This window comes from Camelus dromedarius, chromosome 4, assembly GCF_036321535.1.
Source record: "Camelus dromedarius isolate mCamDro1 chromosome 4, mCamDro1.pat, whole genome shotgun sequence".
NCBI classification, from domain to species: Eukaryota; Metazoa; Chordata; class Mammalia; order Artiodactyla; family Camelidae; genus Camelus; species Camelus dromedarius.
In genome coordinates this window covers 71185516-71211056 of record NC_087439.1, presented here as the reverse complement: position 1 = coordinate 71211056, position 25541 = coordinate 71185516, and the positions used below count along the sequence as shown (strand labels likewise).

At 36.9% G+C, this 25541-nt stretch overlaps 2 protein-coding genes across 4 annotated transcripts in view; one reads left to right on the top strand and one right to left on the bottom strand.

The window, feature by feature from the left end:
- TRAK2 (trafficking kinesin protein 2) overlaps window positions 1-2687 on the bottom strand; it is a 58031-nt gene extending 55344 nt beyond the window's left edge. The window contains exon 1 of one of the 2 annotated variants that reach the window (XM_031451993.2): window positions 2500-2687. The gene's annotated coding sequence lies outside the window, so the exon portion shown is untranslated. Of the gene's footprint in view, window positions 1-2371 lie in introns of both variants that reach the window. The other variant, XM_031451995.2, reaches the window with a different exon arrangement.
- A 167-nt stretch (window positions 2688-2854) lies between these two features.
- Window positions 2855-23451, top strand: STRADB (STE20 related adaptor beta). 2 transcript variants are annotated; one of them, XM_031451999.2, is made up of 12 exons: window positions 2855-3082; window positions 4865-4961; window positions 7943-8023; window positions 13217-13316; window positions 17277-17398; window positions 18331-18439; window positions 19282-19405; window positions 20451-20622; window positions 20904-21008; window positions 21155-21399; window positions 22071-22113; window positions 22618-23451. In XM_031451999.2, exons 2-12 carry the CDS (start codon window positions 4950-4952, stop codon window positions 22759-22761), a joined length of 1257 nt encoding a protein of 418 aa, XP_031307859.1. In that variant the 5' UTR covers window positions 2855-3082; window positions 4865-4949; the 3' UTR covers window positions 22762-23451. The 2 variants fall into 2 exon arrangements, with proteins under 2 accessions (XP_031307859.1, XP_031307861.1); XM_031452001.2 differs by having other exon boundaries at window positions 22594-22716.
- Window positions 23452-25541: the final 2090 nt, after the last annotated feature.

The following is a 25541-nucleotide window of genomic DNA, read 5'->3' as shown; positions in this document are numbered from 1 at the left end:
TTTCTTTGGCCAAGCTAATTCCTGTTTGTTTTTCCAAGACCGGCCCTAGCCTTCCCATCCCAGGCAGATGGCACTGCCCTGTCTCTGTTCCCATAGTACTTCTGTACGCTGCAATCATATTAACACACTATTCCAATTGTCTCTTTCCTTTTTCAGATTGTATTCCTTAAGAGCAGAGACTAAATCTCTAGCGCTCAGCACAGCATCTATCCCATTGAAGGTATTTACTAAAGATTTGATTATTTACAGAAAGTAGAAGAAAGAATGTGGACTTTGAAGAAAGGCAAGCATGAGTTCAGATCCTGGCTCTACCATTTACATATCCTGTGACTTTGGGCAAGTCACTAAGTGCTGACTTTCTATTCTACATAATGTAGTTATAAACATAAATGACTTAATAATAATAAAAGCGTCCAGTTGTAGGGTTGGTACACAGTAGGTGCTCAATAAATATTAGAGTGAAGATTCTGAGACTGCCTGGGTTTGACACACAGTGCCACCACTTAGTAGCTGAATCACCTTGGCTATGTTAACTTAACCTCTGCTTCAGTTGCTTATCTCTAAAAACACCTCATAATGTTACTGCAAGGATAAGTTAATATAGGTAAAACCTTTAGACAGGGATCTAATACATAGTAAGTATTATAAAATGTTTCCTATTATATGATCACTGCAGATTCAAACAAATATGACTGGAAATCATGAGTACTTTAGTTCCTTCAATTACTAAGTTATTTTAAATGTGAATATTTCCTTAATGTCTCAGATTTCTTACCAACTTAATAGGATTGTTAACTAAAGAGGTTCAAAAACTGGTAGATGATATAAACAAAGATCGAAATGAACATGAAATTACATATTATCACCTGTCTCATTCCTTATACTGGTGTTTAACATATTTTGTGTATTGAAGTAAAAATCTTATACAAGTTTTTCTACTCTTTGTGACTATGGATTTTAACCATTTCCAGTAGGGAATAACACTTCTTGGCTCATATTTTCAATTACTGAACTACTAACCTTTTGAACTGGAAAGTCCTTTGAGATGAAAGGCTGATCCTATAATGGCTTACAGAAGTAAACAAGTGGATTTGTAATGGGCTTTTAGGGTCTTAATGAGCAGCTCTGTGGAGGATGAGAACTGCAACCAGAGAGAACTGGTTCAAAGGTACTAAAGCAGGGGTTCAGAACTTATTCTAGAAGTCCAAGGTATGTAGTGGGATCCCATATCAGGAAATAACGCTAGAAAATGCTTTTTGATCATCCAACCTTTAAGGTCAGTCATTTCTGAAGTAGGTACAAGTCATGTGACTTGTAACTTTGAAATAAGTTAGATCTAGGTATGAATCTCCACTTGTTACATAAGCAAAGTTTTTGAGCCTCAGATTACGCAACAGGGTTATTATAGTGAACAACTGATGGAATGTACGTGGAGTTCACAACTGAGATGCCTGGCTGATTGAAAGGACTCAAATATCAGTCTTTCTAACCCCTATCATCATATGAATAAGAATCTGTAAAATGATAAATCATGGTCTTTCCTATAGAATGTGTTTTCTGAATGTCTGAGACTTGTTGAACATTACTTAATTTTAAAAACAGAAAGCTGGAATAACTGCTGAGATGATCAAGTGTTTTCACCCCTGTGCTGTCTCACCATCAAATGTCCTTCACAATTTCTCCTGAAGTGTCACATCACCACCATTAACATGCTATTTGGAGATCACTGTAGCTCAGATTTCTAATTCTACAGCAAAGATTTGAAGGTCGGAAAAAAAATTTAAAAAAATAGATTTTTTTTAAAAAACAATCGTCCATTTCACTTTATTCCTATAGTCCATTCTAGCTTGATGAATTCCCAGTGGAAAGTTAGTTTCCAGCGCAGAAACTGCAGGTTTAAATAAAAGGCTCGTAGGCAAGTAACTGAGTTCACCACTATTATAATGACTCATAAATCTTTTAAGTGTTTGAGAGATCATTTTTATGCTGGTATTAAAGGGACATCTGCCAATATCCATTACTTACTTTTGAAACTAACGTCAGCCGTGTCTGGTTCAAAATCAATCGCAGGAAAAGCCCAACTCAACATAGAAAGAGCTGTTTCCAATACCCTCTCCTCTCGTTCACATCACAGAGGGTGACCGAAGCTTAAGGTTTAACGTCCAGACACTAAAGCCACTCATCGCTCAGGGATGGGACAGCAGGTGGATGCTGTCCGGCAGAGGAAAGGATGCTGCCAATCCTCAGGGGTGCAACTGGGGGTGCACCCAGAGGCCAGAGCCCAACGCCCATCACTTCTCACTTACACTTGGGAAACAACCCGCTTCCCACCTCAGGGTGGGGACCCGGAGAGGATCTAGCCCTCCCGTACCCGGCTCCGGCTCCAGTGTCCGCGCGTGTCCTCCGAGGACCCGGAGGAGCGCGGCGCGGACAGTCTCCTCTGCCTTCAAGGGAAGATGGCAAGGGCAAGTTCGGGTCGTGCGCGGGAAGATTACTCACAGGATGGCCCTGCTACCTCCGTCCTCCGCCGGCGCTCTCTCAGGAAGAAGACTAAAGCGGCGGCAGCCTGAGAGCAGCAGCCGAAGCGGCCGCCGCTGCCAGTAATTGCCCGGGCGTGGCAGGGACGGGCGAGAGACTTCACAACATCATCACTTGGCGACTTCGGTTTTGCAGCGACGTCGGGTCAATGACAGCAGCCGTACAATTGGGAAAGAGAGGAGACCCACTCTCCCAGCAGCCTCCACGGCCCCAACGCAAGACCTACTGGGAATTGTAGTTTCCTCTCGACCACGCCCCTTAGATGGGAGGCCACGCCCCCTCGCTGCTGACCTGGGGAGGGAGGCGGGGCCGCGACCCTGGGGCCGTGTGGGGCAAATCCCGTTCCCGCGGGCTGCCGAGGCTGGGGCAGAGTTCCAGGCCCACAGTCCCAGTCCGTGTCGCGCGGTTCTCCAGAGCCCCGCGGTTGGCACTGGGAGCGGGCCTTACGCGCTCGCGTTGCCCCTGGGCGGGCCGGGCCCCCGGGCCCCCGGGCCCCGCACCGCTGGCCGCCTGAGGAGAGCTGCTGGCCGTGGTCGCCGCCAGGGTAATAAGGGAGGCCGGGCCCGGGAGGGGAAGGGCTAGGGGCCGGTGGGGACGTGAGGGAGCGTGGCTCTATCTGCGCGCCTCGGGAAGCCCGAGCCTATAACTCGCCGCCTGACCCCGTGCCCGAGCGGCCCACGGAGCCGTGGCGGAGTCCGGCTCAGCACAGCGAGCGGCCCCTGCGCCCCGTGCAGCTCCGGCTCAGCCCGGAGCCCTGGGCCGCGCGGCGGCGGAGGCACCTGCGTGCGGGGCAGCCGGCGCCTGCTGGGGTCGGCGGTGCCAGGTGCGCGGGGCCCGGCCGCCCGCGGTGCCCTCCCCGGGTCCCGCCACCCCCACCCCCGCTCTCACCTTTTGGCGGCACTCATCCACCCACAGAGTTTCCAAACACACGACGCCCTCCCGCCCCGGATCTATGTGCCACCTTCTGCAAGTTCGCTACAAAGTGCCCCAAAGCAGGACTCGGAAGGAAGCTTTTACGTAATTAAATGCTCAAGCTGCGTTTTGTCCGAGGTGTTTAAGTCAGCGTTGTGTTTTTCCCTCGTGGGTTCGTTGTGTCAAGTGCCTTTTCCCTCAAAACTTGATCAGAATTTGTGACAGCGCCTTCCTAGTATAGAGTCTGGCACACTGTAGGCGCCTAGTAAATATTTTTTGAAAGCGTGAGTCAGAATGCTAAGTTTGGAAAATTCTACCGAGTTGTGTGTCGCTATAATTTTTAAGATTTTATGAGTTTCCAAGATCACTTTGAAAATTACAATAATTTTAAAGCTCCACAAAGAGAGTTAAATCGGTTTTTTGGGTTTTGTTTTTGTTTTTGTTTTTGCGTTCTCTGTAACAGTGGTCTCTGTTGGATTCTTAAATTAACTCAAAACCTGAGTTCTGTCATTTAGATGCGGCTTCTGATTTTCACAGAAAGTGTTAACCTTTCAGATTAAAGGCTTCAGAGGAACCATTCTATTATGGAACAAATTTAAATGATTTATAAAGCTTTATCCTAACTAGCTTTTTAGATACCAAGTGTAAAAGGCCACACTGATGTACTTGTGAATACATTTAGAAATACAGTCTCAAGTATGATTTTTAAAAAGGGATTTATATTCATACCTAGTGAAAGAGCATGCAGGAGAGAATTATGACAGCAAATATATCTTGCGGGGAACCTCTCCCCCCCTTACTAGGGGCAGCTGCTGCCTTGACCTCAAAATGTCTTGTAAAATTATCTCTTAATAGTCTGTCCCATCTAAAGCAAATCCTCTGGGATTAAACCAGGCACAGGGACAACCCCTTTAGTGCTAACAGTTCTCACAGATTGTGTCAGTTTCTTATGAGTTTTTCTGAAAAATAGATGATATAATGGAGTCTAAAATTTTTCTGTTAAGAAAGAACTTATATTACACGGAAAAAGCAAGAAACAAAATCCTAAGAACCGGGAAACTCAGTTAATCACGACATCCCTAATCTTTCTGCTTGTGGGAACGTATACTACAGGGGCCTTGTCTGCCCTGATCACCAGTGAGTGTTCCTGGTGCCCGGCACAGTGCCTGCCTGACCCACAGCACCCATGCATTAAACAGTAGTAGAATGAATACTTGGCTGTTTTGGATAAAAAGTGTAATGACTTTCTACAGGCGTATGGTTTCTTTATTTACTTAGATATTTCTTTAGATTACTAGGAGTCTGTAGTCCTTGTGTCAAAGAATAGCTGCCCAAATAGCAGTGGGTTTATGGCAATTAGATCTTCAAGGAATTTGTATGTGAATCTAAGTTATTTTACTTTTGTTTTTTATAGTAGGATATTTCTGAGTCTTGAAGATAAAGCAGAAATCTTTGGAATAGATGGATTTTTGTCACTCTCTGTGAACTAAAGCGGTTCAATGTCTCTTTTGGTAAGTGTTTATAAATACAGATCTAATTTTGTGTCAACAGAGTAGTTAGATGTTAGTGCAAAGCCATAATCTGTATCTTCTATTATCATACTCTGATGGGATATTCTTATGCTCTGAGATGTTATTTTGATCTGAATGACTTTTGGTCTTTAAAAATGAGTTAAATTCTCATTGAGTTTTTGTGTCTTTAAAAAAGAGCTTCTCCTGTACTTTTCTGATATACTCCTTCTATTCCTTTGTCCCATACCCACTTTTTCTCATACATTTTCTCATACATTTCTCATACATTTACTCTTCCATCCAATTAGCTATGCCTTATCCTTCAAATCTTTCAAAATCCCTTTTACAAATTTCCATCTGACTACAGGCAAGCAAAATAGCATTAAAAGTAAGCTCCTTGACTTAACAAGACAACATTTGGATCAATGTATAATATGATGTGTAGAAATCAACTTGGTTTTTGTTTTCATTAAGTCTATGGTATTTACTGTAGATTAAGTGGTTTTACGTCTTTAATTGTGTTTTATGTAGAATATAATATGTATTTGAATACTGGAATCATTAAAGCAGTGATCTTTTAATAAGTGATGGGTACATTTATGTGATGATTTATAATTTAGAAATATTTTCATATATTATCTTTCAGTCTTTAAAATTGTAATGATTGGCAGGGCAGGTGGGTATAATCCTCATTTGGAGTTTAGCCCACGATTGCAAAGAATTAGAGCCAGGGCTCAAACTCGTATCTGCCAGTCTACTCCATCACTTGCCAAGTCTGAGAGGCAGAACTATGAAGTTAGGAGACTGTATTGTTAGTTATTTGGAAAATATAGAATGCATGTACTTTATGTTGAAAGTAAAGTTTTTCTACTTAAAAGGAGAGCTTTTTATATCTGGAAAATACATTGAGGTGAAATATCTACCTCAATTTCTAAAGCAGGGATCAACAAACTTTTTCTGTAACGAGCCAGATGGTATTCGTGTGTTATATGGTCTCTGTTAAATTACTCATCTATTGTTGTAAAAGCAGTCATAGACAATATGTAAGTAGATGCAAATAAATGTCTGTGTTTCTGTGAAACTTTATGCTCTAAAACAAGTGATGGGTCATTTTTGACTCATGGACCATAGTTTGCTGACCCCTGCTCTAAAGGATTACTTAAGATTAAGAGTTTTATATCAATATGTACGTTGGATGAGATGTAAAAGGGCATTTGATAGATGAAGATTCTGAGATTCAAAGGTCTGTGTGGTTCCCGGGGCTTCCAAATTTGGGTGAAAGTATGTCTTATTTAATCTATTATTTCATAATTATGGATTTTTTGAAAAATAATAGAATTTGATAATGGGTCATTTATATTTGTTTAATTTGTTAGTAATTTTACTTTGTTATATTCTTCCTACAATGATGAAATATTTAGAATCCTTTGAATCAAAATATTCAAATTTTCTCCTAAATGAGACATTTGTACAACTGATATAAAGTTAATATTTTTGCTTATGAAGGATTCTTCCCCATTCAAGTTTTACCATCTATTTGACAGCCAAGAAATGATGTTTTCAAAGGTGCAGCAGTTAACAAAATTCCAGACCCCTAGAAAGGAAGCAGATGTTCAGCATAAACCATGTTATTTGCACTAACAGTTTAGGCACTGTGATCTGTTCTTATTAGGGAATGGTGGGAACCCTCCCAAAATCTGAGTTCATAGATACCAGCCAGGGGTCAACCTTGCAATCAGGCCTTTCCAAGGAGAGCTGTTTTAGGCTACTGTCAACTCTTTTCTACACAATGGTATCCGTGATTATTGTGAAAGATTCAGGGTAAGTGTTGCCAAATATATATAAATACCAAGTGTAATATACAGGTGGTTTTTTGATTTGAACAACAGTAATAAGTATCTTCAAAAACTATTTTGTTGTAAATTTTATTCACCCTACACAAACCAATAGAAACTTTACAAAGGAAATAATTCTACAGCTATCTTGATACTGTTTAGCTTTGTTCCTCAGGGGCGAGTTTTACATAAAACAGTAAAATGATTGTGGTGAGATTAATAAGTTATACAGACCATAGGAATTTAATCAGTAATTTAGGCTAACTGGGAAAATGACTAGTTTGATTAGTGAGAAATTCTGGTATATTTTAAAAGAAAGGAAGTTTGATTACTTTAACTGCAAAGTGTTAAGTAGACATAGATGGACTTATCTTAAAGACTCATTTGATATTATACTTTAATGTTCATATAAGAATGAATGTTCATGAGGTGCTTGAAAATCACTAAAAGTCTCTTTCATATAATTTGTTTATACTTTTCTTTTGACATAACCTTCCTAAATAGGATAACATCAGCTTTACCCCACTAACATGTGTAGGTGTTACATTTCTTTATTGACAATATGTGATAATAGAACCACGGGTTAAAATTCAAGAAAATGTGAATTATGATAGTGACACCAAGCCTCTTAGTTTGCTCTGAGTTGGTTAGAGATGTTTATCACCTTATGAAACAAAATTGGTTCCAAATATACTCAATGTGTGTTTTCATGTGGATAAACATGGTTCCTACACTTAAGGAAAAAAACAAAACAAAACTGAGGATCAAGATAAAAATGATATATAATGATATAACAGAATAATCTTTAGCTAAATATTCAGAAGAAAACTATAAAGATGATGAAAGGATTAAAAATTAACACCACCAGTAAAAATGAATTGATATTAATACCTCCAGAGTAGAGGGCAAGAATCGGAGATAGTGCCAAGTAAAATTAAAACATGTGTGAAATTTGTCTTCATACCTAGCTGCTTCTCCCTTCTCTCCCCTACTGTATATGAAGCCTGGCTCCAGTTCAAGTTCGTGCATGCTGCCCTTTCTCTCTGCTCCTCAACCCGGTCAACAGACTTTTCTGTATTCACATGCCACCCTTACTTACCTTGTGACTTATTTTTTCACTTATTTAATATATTTCTGAATTTACAGGATTGTTTCTGCACTTCACGAACACAAGTTGAATCACTCAGACCTGAAAAAGAGTCTGAAACCAGTACTCATCAAAATTTGGTAAGAAAATGGTTGAGTACAATTAATACTCCTCCTTTGCCTTCTGTAATACCATTTTGCAGAATATAATTCCTGGTTCTCCTATATCTCTTTTTCTTTACAGTATATTTTACTGTTTCTTCTTCCTCTACTTAAGCTATTCTCCAGAAGTGTGTAGTTGGCCTCTTCTCTTCTGCTTCACAGGCTCTCCCTATGCAGTCTCACCTGTTCCTGTGGTTTCTGTTGCTCAGATTTGAGATTGTCCTGGAGCTGTCTGAGGTTTTCCTTCAAGGCAGGAGGGGACCCTGTCATCAAGCAGGACTAATGATTCTCAGATTTTTATCTGCAACTCGACTCTTTCCCGGGCACCAGATGTGTCTGTAGAATACCTCTGATTAGAGTTTTCAAAGGCATCGCTGTAGGGTTTGAGTAAAACCGTATTCTTGTCTCATACTTTACTGACCCCTTGTATTTCCTGCTTTGGCAAGTGAAAACCCGTCTACTGAATCACTCTAACTAGAAACTTTGGAGTTATTCTCACACTGCCTCTATCTCTGCCCCCACATCTGGTTATATACTAATTTCTTATGGATCTGTCTCTGAAATGCCCTGGAGTCCATCCCCTCCTGCTACTAATGAAATCTCATCATAGCTCACCTGGACTATTATAGGTAAACTTATTGCCTCTAGCTTCCTAGACACACATATAACCTCCTCTCCCACTCAGATCAATATTCAGCATTTTTACTAATACAGGCCTGTTTGTGCCACTTTCCAACTTTTCAAATTTCCATTGGTTCCTAAAGCCTGTAGAATAAAGCCTACACTTCTTAGTATAGTATAAGGACTCTAAATGACGTGGAATATGTCTGATTTTTGAGTTTCGTTTCTTGTTACCAAGTCTCTTATTTCTGCTTGAAATACCTTTTTCCATTTTCTGTCTCTAAAATTCCTCCTCATGCATAAAGAGTTGGTTCCAGTATCACATCTTTGAAGCCTTTGAGCTTATACCTTTAATTCTGTTATGCTCCTGCAGGTCTTAAACGTTCCCATAAAATGGCATTTACTATATCATCTTGCAGTGATTATTGTATATGTCCCTCCAACTATAAAATGATCCCCATAAAATAGGCATCCTGTCCTTTTCATCTTTATCATCCCTGGGCAATACCTGATATATTAAATGATACCTAAAGAAACTTGCTGAGAAAACTATTTCTCTGGGATCTTCCCCCCTTAGTCTCTTAATCTTTATTTTATATTATAATTCTTAAACCTCCCTTGCAAATACCTTGCAAATAAAGTAATCTCAGTTAATCCTGTTTATAAATTTATCCTGATCTTATCTTCAGTTGTCTTCATTTTTGTCATTTCACTTTTACTCACTAACACTCTAGTCTTCTAGTTACATACCCTTTTGTACAAAAGGATATAGTGTCCAATCCTAGTTTTCATCCAAATATTATCCTTCAAACTGACATAGTATTTAGAAAGTAAAGTGTCTCTTTTTGGCTCCTTGCTGTTACCAAGAGAGGCCTAGAACTCAGGAAACTTCCACAAGTGCTGCTTTTTTTTTTTTTGGTATTGTGCTATAATACACGTAACATAAAATTTACCATATTAACTATTTTTAAGAGTACAGACAGTGGCATCAAATGCATTCATAATGGCGTACAACCACCACTGCCATTTATCTCAAAAACTTTTTTCATCTCATAAAACTGAAACTCTGTACCCATTGAACAATAACTCCTGGTTCCTTCTCTCTCCCAAGCTCCTGGCAACCACCATTCTACTTTCTGTCTTTGATTTTTGACTACCCTAAGTACCTAATCTAAGTGGAATCGTACTATATTTGTTATTTTGTGACTGAGATTTTTCACTTACCATAATGTCCTCAAGGTTCATTTGTGTTGCAGCATACTGCAAAATTTCCCTACTTTTTAAGGTTGAATAATGTTCCATTATATGTTTATACTACATTTTGCTTATCCAGTCATCTGTTAGTGGACACTTGAGTTGCTTCCACATTGTAGCTATTGTGAGTACTGCTGCTGTGCACGTGGGTGTATAAATGCCTCCTTGAGACCTTGATTTCAATTCTTTTAGAGAGATACCCAGAAGTGGAATTGCTGGATCATATGGTAATTCTATTTAAGTTTTTTGAGGAATCACGATACTGTTTTCCACAGTGGCTGTACCATTCATTCTACATTCCCTCCAACAGTGCACAAGAGTTCCAGTTTCTCTACATCCTCTCTAATACTCATTATTTTCTTTTTGATAACAGCCATCGTAGAGGGTGTGAGGTGATATCTCATTGTAGTTTTGATTTGCATTTCCCGGGGGAGGGTATAGCTCAGTGGTAGAGCATGTGCTTAGCATGCATGAGGTCCTGGATTCAATCCCCGGTATCTCCATTAAATAAATAAGTAACACTAATTACCTCCCCAACACCAAAAAAAAAAAAAAAAAAAGTCCTGCATTTCCCTAGTGATTAGTGATGTTGAGCACCTTTTCATATTTTTATTGACTGCATGTATGTGTTCTGTGGAGAAATACCTATTCAAGTCTTTTGCCCATTTTCAAAGTGGGTTTTTTGTTTTTTTATTGTTGAGTCTTGGTTCTCTTATATTTTGGGTATTAATGTCTTATCAGAAGTATGATTTACAAATATCTTCTTTCATTCTGTGTGTTGCCTTTTAACTTTGTTGATAGAGTCTTTTGATATACACGATTTTAAAATTTTCATGAAGTCCAGTGTGTCTGTTTTTTCTTATGTCACCAGTGTCTTTGGTATCATATCCAAGAAATCATTGTCAAATCCAATGTCATAAGGCTTCATCCCTATGTTTTCTTCCAAGAGTTTTATTATTTTAGTTCTTAATTTCAGGTCCTTCATCCATTTTGATTTAATTTTTGTATAGATAAGCGTCCAGCTTCATTCTTTTGCATGGATATCTAGTTTTCTCAGCACCATTTGTTAAAAAATACTGTTCTTGCTCTATTGAATGGTCTTGGCACACTTGTGAAAAGTCATTTGACCATATATGTGAGGGTTTATTTCTGAGCTCTTTATTCTGTTCTATTGCTCTTTATATATATCTGTCTTTGTGTCAGTACCACACTATTTTAATTACTGTAGCTTTGTAGTAAGTTTTGAAAGTAAGAAGAATGAGTTCTCTGATTTTGTTCTTTTTTTTCCAAGGTTGTTTTTGCTTTTTGTGGTCCCTTGAGATTTAATAATACTAAGTCTTCCAATCTTTAAACATTAAGTGTGTTTACATTCATTTGTGTCTTTTTAAATTTCTTTCAGCAATGTTTTGTAGTTTTCATTGTACAAGTCTTTCACAGCCTTGGTTAAGTTAATTTCTAAGTATTTTATTCTTTTTGATGCTATTGTAAATGGAATTTTTTCATGATTTTTTTTCAGATTGTTCATTAACCAGGTCTTTTGAATTTTTAGGAAATTATTGAAAAGTTTGACACCATGATTTTTGCTTTCTAATTCTCTAACTAGTCATCAAATCAAAAAGAGAAGTGAAGTTAGTTTAAAGATGATTTATTCTTAGTACACCTATGCTGTCTTCTTGTGATTGCCGTATTGTCTTCTTAGGTGTCCATAACTTGTCTATGTAGTAATTTGATATCAGACCTTACTGGGCAACAGCATCAAGCTTGCCCCTTTGTAATTTTCTCCCTTTTTTTGAAAATTGAGTCAGTGTTTGACTATTTCCATTCTGGTTTCTCATATGAGTTCTGCTGTATTTGCAAACAATATCCTAGATGCAATAGTCTTTGGGCTGAAGGTTTAAACCTATTTGAAACAACCTGTTTTGGGCTTCATCTACTTAATTATAATATAAGTTCTTTTAGTTTAAAGAAGACGATTTCCCTAATGGAGTTGATGGAAGCAAAGTAGACATTGATGAGCCTGATTTCAATCCATCATCTGGTAACCTGATGCCATTTTTTCAAGCAGTGAACTGTAAGCCTCAGTTCATTCTGTGCTCTAGCCTTCCTGACAGCTTATTACTTTAAAAATGTTTTAAATTGTTACATACTGTCTTTCTCTCTCATATGTGTTCTTTAAATCTGAGTTTAAGACTACCTGTTCTAAAGAAATCAAATTGATTTATTTAGATTTCTTTCTTCATTGGGATTATTTCCAATGGTAGAATTTCTTTTTACAGCCTTTCATCCCTTTTGCAGAATATTCACCTTTATTCACCTTAAGTCTTGAGCTTATAATTGTGTTTTTTCTGCTCTCTTAAAAGTTTAGGGAACATGTAGAATCAAGGATGTGAAAAGTAGTTAGCAGAATTCCTAGTACATAGTAATGTCATTTCTAACTCCCTTCTTGCTTCTCTTTACCTTGGAGGCAGTAACAAGATTTCTACCACCTGCTGGTGACTGTAAAGGCTCCTAAGAGTCTTGTGGAGTACTGGTGTCCTTTTGGAGATCCCCATGGCTATCATATGACACCAGTTGTGTTGGCCTTTCTTTCTCCTGTGTGCATGTTATTTCACTGCCACTGGGACCTGGTGCAAACCTCGGACTCTGATTGCACTGTAATACCTGGTGAAACCCCATAGTGGTACATGGTCATTAACTCAGGAAATCTGTACCCTATCCTGTTGTCCCATCTCTTAAAGTTTATTTTTCTTTCTGACCTCTGTTTCAATTCATCTCATCTTGTGAAAAACTTCTTCAGCTTCTTTTAGTAGGCTACAGTGTGGAAATTGTTCTTTGATTGTTAACACCTCCACTAGCTGAGCACTTGCAATTTGTAATGGTTATAACTGGCGACCACTTGAAGCAAGCACATGCATAGAATATGCTTCACAGGTCCCTGTGTCTCTTCCCTTTATATATTTACTAGATACCCTGAAGAGTCAACAGTCATTCTTAGCAACTCTTAACAATGCTTACTGGAAATTGTGCTGAAAAGTATTCTTTGCTACATGTAATTCTGCTTTTCCTGCCCTTTCCCCCTTCACAGGCTGATAGCTTTCTAACTAGCACCATTTATTAGCCACTGTAAACACTTTTTGGATCTTAAAACAGTCTCATAAGCCACTTTTCACTGCTTTCCTACTGAGCCCTTGTGTGTTTGAAGAGACAATATCGGTATATAATACTGGAGTAGGGAACCAAATTGGGCACCAAAAAAGTTTACACCTATTTTCTTTTTATATTTTAAAAACAATGCAGGTTGATGACCCAGCCCTTTCCTTGTTGCATCCATCCACTGGAGCCAGTGAAGTGATCTGTTCCACGAACGTTTCTCACTATGAACTCCAAGTGGAAATAGGTAATAATACCAGGTCTTACATAATTGACCCATCATTGTTAGAAATGAAATTGATGACAAAAAGATTATTTTGTAAGGAGGTCTTTTTCTGTTTCTACCCACAGCAAAAAACTAGATGTTAATTGTCAGTCAATTGGAGCTATTAATTTTATGTCTGTCCCAAAACAGTAGCCCAGATTTTTTCAAGATTATTTTGTAGAATTTTTACTTTTTTCACTGAAGTACTTATAGAGGAGGAAGATACTAAACAATCTAAATATTTATTATTTATATATTTATTGTGGGAAACGTCTGATCATTTGTCTGAATTAAATCAAATCATGTGACTCTTTTCAGTCACAGACCTTTAACAAGATTACTTTCTTTTAACTTAAAAATTTATCTGAAATCTCATTTATAGTAGAAACTTTTTTCAGTTGTTTGGAACAGGCTGAGTTATTGTTTATAGCTTTATATATGTGTAACATTTGCTCTGAATATTCAGAAACACTTGAAAAAATGTGACAATGAATATATGTATGTTCATGTATAACTGAAAAATTGTGCTCTACACTGGAATTTGACACAACATTGTAAAATGACTATAACTCAATAAAAAAATGTTAAAAAAAAAATCTGTGAAATGCTACAAACAGATACTATGTTAGGTGCTAGGGATATTAAGCCATGTAAGACACTTGAGGAGTTCCCATCCTCTCTGGGAATATGAACATGGAAGACAGCTATGTTTTATGCCCTGGAAAGTAGTGTAGTAGATGTGTGCTAAGCATTATGGGAACTGAGCAGATGGAACATCCAGCTGTGCACCTTGACTCTTCTGGGAGTCAAAGAAGATAGAAGATAGCAGAAAGGGGCTGGATCCTGAAGAATGAAAAAAAGTTGGCTAATATTCTAGTCAGGGTTTTGTTACAAACAATAGAAAACAATCTTGACTACTTAAACAAAAAAGGCATTTTTTGGGAACAATTTTGCTAATTCACAGAATCATTGGCGAAAGAAATAGGCTTGGAAGAAACCTAGAGAAACTACGTGACTAGAACCATAGCCAGGGCCACAGCGTAAGAGGAGCCTGGTTAGTGTTCTACCTAGTAGGCTACTTTTACCACCAGACACTGAACCCCACTGGAGAGTTCCAAACTTAACTGAAAGAAGTTTTATTACAAATGGGATTTTAGGTGAGGTTTTTAAGTTTTAAGTGAGTTCTGACTGCCTCTGCTTCTTTATGTAACTCACTTCATCCTCCAGTTGGCCAGGCTTAGGTCATTGATCCTCCCTTGCCAGGGTCAAGGTGACCAAAAGAGAAAAAGATTTGACCTTTTTAAAAATAGTTCTAGTAGAAAATGCCCCCAAATTGGAAAGGACTTTCAGATGGTGTCGATCCAAAAAAGGTTAAAAAATAAGTAATTCAGTAGGTGACTGAGGGGGACTGTCACATAGTTGCTCTGTGCCTAGATGCAGGAACAAGGGGAGAGTAAGCCGTAGTAGGAGATAAATCTGAAAAAGGAGGTCTGGAACACATTGTGAAAGTCCTCACATGGGGTGCGTAGAAGTTCAGAGTCTTATCTGTCAGTCCCTACAATGTACCGCTTCATTACTCAAAAGATTTAAGGAAAGGTTTGAAATTTATCCTCTCTATATTAGAGAGGCATTGTGGAATAGTGATGGTGATAGTAATAGCATTGTGTATTCTTCCATTTCACCTCTTTACCACTCCCATTTTTCAGATGAGAATACTGAGGCTCTGAGAATTTAAGTAGTAGTCACACAGCTAGTCATATGAAAGCAAACCTTTGTGACTGCAAGTACTACGCTCTCAGCTGCTGCACTATAGTACCTTTCTTTTGTTAAAATGCTGAATTTACAAGGACAACTGACAGCCGTTCCAGGCAGCAATCTGGAAGATATAATAGATCAGTAATTTACAACCAGAAGTATCATCCTCATCACCTGAGTCTTTTTAAAAATTACAATACCCATATCCCATCACAGACCTACTGAATCAAAACTTCTGTTGAATGGGACATACGCACAGGCTTTTGAAGTAACTTTGGTGTACATTGTGTTTGGGAATGCAGGCCATAGTGAGGAGGTCACTGCATCTATCCAGGGAAAGAGGACAGGACTTGAGCTAAGGCAGTGATGCTGACACTGGGCAGGAAGGGATGAATTTCAGATTAACTTCATTTCAACGATACAAGTGGCAGAATTTGGTGACTGTGGAGAGAGGGAGGAAACTAACCTTTATTAGGTGTCTATTAATAGGTTGCCATTCTAGGTGTTTTTAATTTAAAAACTGACAACACCAAATGCTGGTGAGTATGTCAAGCAACTATTTTTATGTCACTTGTGAGAATGCAAAGTGATTCAGCCATTTTCAGAAACAGCTTGGCAACTTCTTATAAGGTTAAACAGATATGACTCAGCAGTCCCACTTACAAAGAGAAATGAAAACATATGTCTACTTAAAGACTGCTTTAGGCAATTTTATTGGTAGTCACCAAAAACTGAAAACAACCCAAGTATCTATCGACTTATGAATGGATAATAAATTGTGGTATATCTGTATGATAGATTATTACTCTTCAGTAGAAAGACAGTAACTACTGACACGTGGATAAATCTCAGAAGCATTATCTCACACCAGTCAGAATGGCCGTCATTCAAAAATCCACAAATGACAAATGCTGGAGAGGCTATGGAGAAAAGGGAACCCTCCTACATTGCTAGTGGGAATGCAGTTTGGTGCAGCCACTGTGGAAAACAGTATGGAGATTCCTTAAAAGACTAGGAATAGACTTACCGTATGACCCAGGAATCCCACTCCTGGGCTTATATCCAGAAGGACTCCTACTTCAAAATGACACCTGCACCCCAGTGTTCATAGCAGCACTATTTACAATAGCCAAAACATGGAAACAGCCTAAATGTTCATCAACAGATGACTGGATAAAGTAGATGTGGTATATTTATACAATGGAATACTAGTCAGCCATAAAAACCAACAACATAATGCCATTTGCAGCAACATGGATGTCCCTGGAGAATGTCATTCTAAGTGAAGTAAGCCAGAAAGAGAAAGAAAAATACCATATGAGATCGCTCATATGTGGAACCTAAAAAACAAACAAACAAATAAACAAAGCATAAATACAAAACAGAAATAGACTCATAGACATAGAATACAAACTTGTGGTTGCCAAGGGGGCGGAGGATGGGAAGGGATAGACTGGGATTTCAAAATTGTAGAATAGATAAACAAGATTATTCTGTATAGCACAGGGAAATTTATACAAGATCTTATGGTAGCTCACAGGGAAAAAAATGTGACAATGAATATATATATGTTCATGTATAACTGAAAAATTGTGCTGAACACTGGAATTTGACACAATATTGTAAAATGATTATAAATCAATAAAAATGTCAAAAAAAAAATCTCAGAAGCATTATACTAAGTGAAAGAAAACAGGCACAAAAGACTATCTTCCTTATGGTACCATTTACATGACAGACAAAAATCACATTAGTGGTTGCCAGGGACTGGGAGTAGGGGATTGCTGAATAACGTCCCATTGTTTGAATGTATCACAATTTTTTATCATGTCACGATATTAGCCATTATAATAGATATGTAATGGTATATTGTTGTGGTTTTAATTTGCATTCTATTTTGAGCAGCTTTTCATGTGCATATTGGCTTCTCTGTGGATTTCCAATTTAATCTGCCTATTTTTTAATTGCGCTGTTTGTCATTTATTATAGATTTGTAAGAGTTCTTTCTATAGTACTCTGGATGTAAGTCTTGTCAGATAGAAGTATTGTTAATACTTTCAATCAGTGGCTTGCCTTTTCATTTTCTTAATAGTGTTTTCTTGAGCAGAAATTTTTAATTTTGATGAAGTCCAGATTATCAGTTTTTTTTTCTTTGGTTGCTAACACAAATTTTATATCTGATTATAGGAAGAGGATTTGACAATTTGACTTCTGTCCATCTTGCACGGCATACTCCTACAGGAACCCTGGTCACTATAAAAATTACAAATCTGGAAAACTGCACTGAAGAACGCCTGAAAGCTTTACAGGTAACAATTTAAAAAAAAAAAGATACACTTAATGTAATGTCTATTTAAGGACATTACATCTGTAAGAATTTTTTTCCCCCAAATTAATATATTCTGTTAGAGAAAGGTGAATTTCTTTCTTCTAATAAACATGCAATTACAGAATTGGAAAGAATCCTTGGAAGCCAGATGCATGCAAGAACAAATATATTCAGACTTTGGTAACTACTATAAGTTGTTTCAAATGCATATCGTATTAGAACTCTGGTCTGGAATTTATAATACCCCTACTCAGTGCAGTCACAAATAGTCATTAGGGAAATAGAAAAATCAGAAACAGTTTCCTTTTCATCTAGTTAGGTAAAATTAGCTTCTGAGTTGACAAATTTTAACAGATTGCATTTCAGGAATATTATAATGCCATTTTCATTGTCACTAATCATTTTTGATACAAAGAGGGTAAGGATTTTATTTTGGTATTATCCCAGTTTTTAAAATATTTATATGTGCACATGTATTTTGCACAGAAAAACATTGGAAGAAATTATACTGAAATGTTAACAGTGATTCTCTCTGTGATTTAGTGTTAAGAGTGACTTTTATCTTCATATTTTAATGTATTTTTAAAATGTTTCATAAGAACATAGTATAGTTATTAAAAGCATGACCTCTGGAGTCAGATTTTCTAAGTTCACATCCTACTTTCACTTCTTTTATTAATTATGTGCTCTTGGATAAGTTTCCTGACACTTAGAAATGTTCTCTTCTGTAAAATGGAAATTACAATATCACATACTTGGTGTAACAGTTGTGAGATTTGAAGAGATGGCGGCACTAAGAACTGTGCTTAGTACTAATAAGCTCCACTGAGTGTTAGCTGTAGCTACTGCTGTTACCTTCATCATGAGGAAAAAAGGTTGTGTTTAAATGTTGTTTTTGTTTGTCTACCCCAGAAAGCAGTGATTCTATCCCACTTTTTCCGGCATCCCAATATTACAACTTACTGGGCTGTTTTCACTGTTGGCAGTTGGCTTTGGGTTATTTCTCCATTTATGGCCTATGGTAAGAAAACTCATTTTAGGTAAAATAACTCATGGTTTAGTCTGGATGCTTTAATTATGAGTGTGATGTTAGATTTATGATCCACTACTTTTAATTTATAAACTGGATGGCCTGCTCTAGATTTCATGATGCATTTCTATATCTGGTTTATGTTGAATTTTAGTTTTTGGGAAAAAAAGTAGAATGGGTCTGATGATCAGTGAAACCGCCACTGATTGCTTCTCCTTGAAGTCCATGCCTTTGAACAAGCTGTCTTTTCCCTTCAGTTTCTTTCTCCTCTCTTAATGGAGAGCTACTATTACTCTTCAAAGCAGAAGTAGTTTTCCACTTGTGCACACCATGCCTATCCCCGTTTCTCTACACGGTACACTTATTTCACTGTATTGTGAACATCTGTGTGTGTACCTGTCTCCTGCGCTGGACTTGAGCCTCTTGAGGGCAGGATCGTGTATGTATTTTTCATTTTGGCGTCCCCAGGTGCTTATAGAACACCTAGCACAAAGTGGTGTTCCATAGCTGTTGAATAAATAAATGAATGGATTCTAGAGCTTTGATCTTTAGGATAGCTTTTGTGAATTGCCTCAGGATTTAAAACATACATATTCACACAGTATGTTTTTTCAGTAATATTGAAGATCGTTAATTCACCTTCGTAATCTCTAGTGTGTCGTTAGAAAGTCTTTTTAAGGATTCTTGAAGGAAAATTACCTTTGTATAGGAAAGTAGTTAGACTCTAAAATGTAAGAGGTGTGTGGTTTATGGTTGAAAAGAACATTTAAAACATGGCTAGAAGCAAAATCACTTTCAGTGTTCATTTAAGGATTTCAGGGGTTTCTTTTTAGGTTCAGCAAGTCAACTCTTGAGAACTTACTTTCCTGAAGGAATGAGTGAAACTTTAATAAGAAACATTCTCTTTGGAGCAGTAAGAGGGTTGAACTATCTGCACCAAAATGGCTGTATTCACAGGTATATACTTATTTGTATTTTATGAAATGAAAGAATTTGAGAGGAAGAAATCTTTTAGGAAGCTTTTAGGAAGGAGCAGTTGAATGTTAGAATGGAAGGATAGGAAACTCACATGAAAATTGAGGGATAAAGGGGCCAACAGGTACAGTAGATGCTGATGTTTTATAGTTCATTCACTGGGAGTGTTCAGACCACCTCCTGTGTGCCAGGTGTATGCTCAGTGCTAGGACGGAGTGCCTGCCCTCATGGAGCTCAAGCCTCAATAATGAGGGATACAGAAACCTGTCTGCTTGCGGTATAAACTAGGTAGTGGAATACGAGTTAGCACTTGTGGTTTTTTTTTTTTTTTCCTTAAGCAAATAAAGATCTTCTTTATCTGCTTTTCAGCTTTATGTCATGTTTGTATCATGTACAAATTGTAACTAAACCTTTCTCTGATTTCTTAAATATTTTGCAGCACCTTGAAATTATCATACTAAATATCAGTTCTCTGGTTACCAAACTGTAGATTTAGAATTAATTGGCTGAATGTTAAAAACAGTGCTGCTCTAAGAAACATTGGGACTTCGCTTTCCTTTTTAAGTTACTTTTAAATAAGATTTTTTTTTTTTATTGTTTGTTTCAACCTCCTTAAAGCTTTTTTTCTTACTGTTTATTGTTTCTTAGCAGCAGTCTGGTTAACTGAGGATTTCTAACACTGTATTCTAATTGATCAAGGTTTTATTATACTTTATCAGATTATTTTGCCGTCCTGCTCTATTAGTTTCCAAATTCTGTGCTTTGGATGAAAAACAAGTCTCTTTTATAATTTATTTGACAAAGAAAATTTTTATATTAGACATATATTGATAAATTTTGTGAATACTACAAGAGGCTGCCTTTTATTGGATAATATTGTATTTAAATTCTAACCTTATGCATCAAGTATTATTTTATAAAGAGTATTGAATTTCCAAGAGAATACATGGATTTATTCTGACCAGATTTTTATTCTTTCTTCATTGGCCAATTTCCTAGTATTTAGAATTGTTTCTTTTTGTTCTAGGAGTATTAAAGCCAGCCATATCCTCATTTCTGGTGATGGCCTAGTGACCCTCTCTGGCCTGTCCCATCTGCATAGTTTGGTTAAGCATGGACAGAGGCATAGGGCTGTGTATGATTTCCCACAGTTCAGCACATCAGTTCAGCCGTGGCTGAGTCCCGAACTACTGAGACAGGTCAGGTGTGGCCATTGCATTGGGTTGTCTGTGCGTCTTGAGTGTCTTCTGAGCTTGACTAAAGGACAGTTGTGTCCTTATATTTGGACTGATGAAAGGCCTACTGCAAGACTTTTTAATTCTTTCTTGTTAGGAACTTTTAAATGTATACCATATGTTAGGTATATCTTGATTTCTCATGAGTCTTTTTCATTATTATTCACCATCCTTTATCAAAAAGCACATGTATATAGCTTTTTAAGTTATTTACACTAAAGGACTTCAAATTAATTGTTCTGCAGGATTTACATGGATATAATGTAAAGTCAGATATTTACAGTGTTGGGATTACAGCATGTGAATTGGCCAGTGGGCAGGTACCTTTCCAGGACATGCACAGGACTCAGGTAAATGCTGCTAAAATCTCTGAACTTTTCCCTTCATGAGATCCCGTACATTCTAGAAAATTTCTTTTAAACATCTTTGCTGTAGACTCCTAGGATCCTACTGTTGTTGTTTTGAAGGGGTTGAAGGAAATTTTTCTTTCTTTTAGATGTTGTTACAGAAACTGAAAGGTCCTCCTTATAGCCCTTTGGATATCAGTATTTTCCCTCAATCAGAGTCTAGAATGAAAAATTCCCGATCAGGTGTAGACTCTGGGATTGGAGAAAGTGTACACATCTCCAGTGGAACTCACACAGTAAATAGTGACAGATTGCAAACGCCATCCTCAAGGACATTCTCTCCTGCCTTCCTCAGCTTGGTTCAGCTCTGTTTGCAGCAAGATCCTGAGAAAAGGTAATACTGGTCTCTTCTAAACCATAAATTATCCGTGTTTTGTATTGTATGGAAGTTTTGTGGTATTTCCTTCCTGCCAAATTCAAATCTTTTATCAGTCTTTTCATCAAGATACTATAGTCTAGCCCAGAAAACATCAGTGTTAAAATCAAATAGAGGCAGTGAGCACGTGGAGAGGATACAGGATATGAAGCCGGAAGACACGGGCTTTCGTCTCCACAGTTTCGCTTCCTAACCAAATCACCTTGTCAAGATCAGTTAATCTTTCTGGACATTAATTGCTGCATTTGTCTAAGGCACTTTAGACACTTCCAGGCAGTACAAGAGTGTTAGTTGCTGCTATTACAATAATTATTATCATAGATAACTATTAGTGTTGGTATTTTGGAAATAAGGTTTGTGTCTTTTTAATCTTTTTTTAGCCCCTTAATGCCTATAAAAGTGCCTAATAAATGTAAAGTCCTAGACTAATTGAAGGATATCACTAGAGTTAATTCTTCCCTTTAGTCAAGGTTGAAGCTAAGAACTGGGCTTCCTGACATAACGTTCTTTTTCCTTTTAATTGTTGTGTATTGAGTTTTATAACTCTAAACTTACATAAGTTCTAATATATATTTATACCAAAAAGGTCTACATTCTAATTTTTGATAATTTTTTCAAAAAAATTTCAGGCCATCAGCAAGCAGTTTATTGTCCCATGTTTTCTTCAAACAGGTGAGCTGATCTATCTTCTGGTGTCTATAGATATTTTTTAATACTATTTAAAAGTATGTCATTTCATTGGCTTAATGGGACAGTTTGGTTACCAAGATCCTTAATAATAACTTTCTTACAAGGTAAAGTTAAAAATAAGAAGATGTTTTTTGTAGTTCAATTATAGATTTTCTAAACTATTTCCATTCTGCAAGACAAGATGAGTAAAAACAGAATATCATCAGGTGTTACTGTATCCTCAGTTTATATTTTGATTAATTTAGAGACATTTTATTCTTCTATGTTGGCTGGAAGTGGTGAAAGGGCAAAATAATTCTGATAAAATCAGTTTATTTGGCTGTTACCTCTTGTTTTCAGATGACCAGAATCAAAGGCATTTTTAAATGAAAATACCTAAAAACAACTTAAACACTTTTAAGATGATTTCTTTAAGTTGTTTATTGCTAACAAAACTAATGCATTGAATTTATGTACCAACAGCCTTATTTTGAGTTTCTTTAACAGATGAAAGAAGAAAGCCAGAGTTCAATACTTTCACTGTTGCCTCCTGCTTGTCACAAGCCATCAATAGCACTGTCTCCAGCATCACCTTGGACTGAGCCGGAATGTGATTTTCCTGATGAAAAAGACTCAAACTGGGAATTCTAGGGCTGCCTAATCCTTTTATGTCCTATATACTTGACACTTTCTCCCTGCTGCTTTTTCTTCTGTATTGCTAGGTACAAATACTAGGATTATACTTGAAAATACAGTTGGTGCACTGGAGAATCTATCATTTAAAACCACTCTGTTCAAAGGAGTATGAGTTTATAGCCCCTTTGTTTAGCTCAGAGTGCTATTATAACTCCAGGGAAACTTTGGAATTATTAATCTAAGTACATTTAGTGTCATCTGTTCTCAGACTTCTTTCCCCAAGCTGTGACTGACTCCTCTTCTTGATCTCTCAGTGTAATTTTTGAGCCAGTTAATTTTTCAGCATTTTGCTGCCCTCAAGGGAATGAACCTTCAGAGGACAGTGCTTCCAATTTTTACTTCCAGATTCTCTAGCCTTTTTGATCATCTATTGTTAAACCAACAGGCTAGTTTATCCTGGCATCAGACCCTTTTGGTATAAGGGAAACTGTTTATACTTTTCCCATTTTCTTCTGTTAATACTTATGGTAATAGCAAACTGAGCCTCACTCACATTAAATGATTCACTTGAAATATATACAGAAGTTGTAATTTGCTTTTTTAAAAAAATTTTAAGGGGTTAAAGTAACACTTTTCTACTTATGTAAATTATAGATTATAAATTCATGCACCCCGTGGGAGCTCAATAAAGATTTGTTGAACTGAGTTTATACTTAATAATTTTCTTTGTGTGGTTTAACAAAGCTAAAAGCTAGATTCTAATTTGTTTTGCCAAGGAAAGCTCTTTCTCAAACAAATAGCTTCATTTCTATAACCTCACGAATGGGGACAACCTGGTATTTGATTCAGTTGGAAGCAGGAGATCTTCGGCCCTTTACATGATTATTCTTGCTGCTGTAGGGGATACAACATATAAGGACATTGAGATCTTGATGGTTTTACCTTATTAGCAAAAGAGATATGTTGCCTTAAAAAGAGTATGTTGTTTGAACTGTGATAAGTTGGGACTTATCTCAGTTAGTAGAGCTTCTTAATTTGCACACTCTTATTTTAACATTGCATTAAAATTATTTTGAAATGATTATTTTAAGGCTTAAAAATTAAAACCAATGAGACAAATAATATACAAATTAATACACGTTTTGAGACACAAACTTTTTCATATTTACTGGTCAGCCCCTTTCAAGAATGTTTGGGTTACTCCATCAAGTAAGCCATGAAGACTTGCCGAAGTGGAGGAGAGAGAGGAGATGAATACCAGCTGAGGCCCTGCGATCACCTATCCTGGTGGGGGCTATAATTCATTCCACTACCTCCTCCTAAATTTCCCTTAGCAAGAGAGGCTCACAGGAACCATAGAGGAGATTCTCCCAAGTCTGTGTGGAGAGTCAAGATGTGTAGTGCTAAAGGAAGATTGTGGAGGCCGGAAACAGTCCCTTTAGATCTACTGTATTGGAGTTTTACAGAGAAACATAACTAATGGATTTTTTTTTTCAATTGAATTATAGTTGATTTACAGTATTGTGTTTCAGGTGTACAGCAAAGTGATTCCGTTATATATATATTTATATTTATATTTATATTTATATTTATATTTATATTTATATTTATATTTATACTTATATTTATATATTCCTTTCCAGATTCTTTTCCACTAATAGATTGTTACAAGATATTGAATATAGTTCTCTGTGCTATACAGTAGGTCTTGTTATTTATCTATTTTATATATAGTACTATGTATCTGTTAATCCCAAACTCCTAATTTATCACTCCCCTACTTCCCTTTTGGTAATCATAAATTTGTTTTGTATGTCTATGAGTCTGTTTCTGTTTTGTAAATAAGTTCATTTGTATCATTTGTTTTTAGATTCCACATATAAGTGGTATCATTTGATATTTGTCTTTATCTGTCTTACTTCACTTAGTATGGTAATCTCTAGGTCCAGCCATGTTGCTGAAAATGGCATAATTTCATTCCTTTTTTTTGTTTGAGTAGTATTCCATTGTGTGTGTGTGTGTGTGTGTGTGTGTGTGTGTGTGTGTGTTTATCCAGTCATCTGTCGATGGCCATTTAGGTTGCTTCCATGTCTTGGCTGTTATAAATAGTGCTACTATGAACATTAAGGTGCATGTATCTTTTCGAATTAGAGTTTTTGTCTTTTCTGGATATATGCCCAGTAGTGGGATTGCTGGATCATATGGTAATTTTATTTTGTTTCTTTGTTAAAAAATTTTTTTTTAAAAAACAGCTTTACTGAAGTATAACTGATACACAAAAAACTGTACATATATAATGTGTATATTTTGGTGAGTTTAGACATATGCAGACACCCATGATACCATCACCACAATTAAGAAAATAGACATATCCATCCCCTCCCAAAGTCTGCTTGTATCCCTTTGTGTGTATGTGTATGGTAATAACATTTAACATCAGATCTACCCTCTTAACAAATTTTGAAGTGATTTGTACAGCAGATGGGAGTTTTATAACACACAGTTTCAGTTATGCAGCTAGAATGTAAATTCTAATTTACATTCATTAGATTATGATTGAGGCTGATCATATCTTCAAATTTTAAAAGGCTTTGCAGTTTTTCCTCTAAATTCATGTCTTTACATAGTTTTTTTTATCATGTTGTTGATAGTTTCCCTATTGATCTGTGGGCAGTGCATATTTTAAGAAAATTAGCTTATTGGCATTATTTTTCTTCAATTTTTAAAAGTGACTTGATATTTGTATATATTGTGAAATGATCATTACAGTAAGTCTAGTTAATATCTGTCATCCT

Excerpts from the sequence above, each read along its gene's own strand:
- STRADB (XM_031451999.2), top strand. Across the intron at positions 13,317-17,276 it reads TGAACTCCAAGTGGAAATAG|GAAGAGGATTTGACAATTTG; the intron begins GTAATAATACCA and ends ATCTGATTATAG. Across the intron at positions 18,440-19,281 it reads TTCTCCATTTATGGCCTATG|GTTCAGCAAGTCAACTCTTG; the intron begins GTAAGAAAACTC and ends GTTTCTTTTTAG.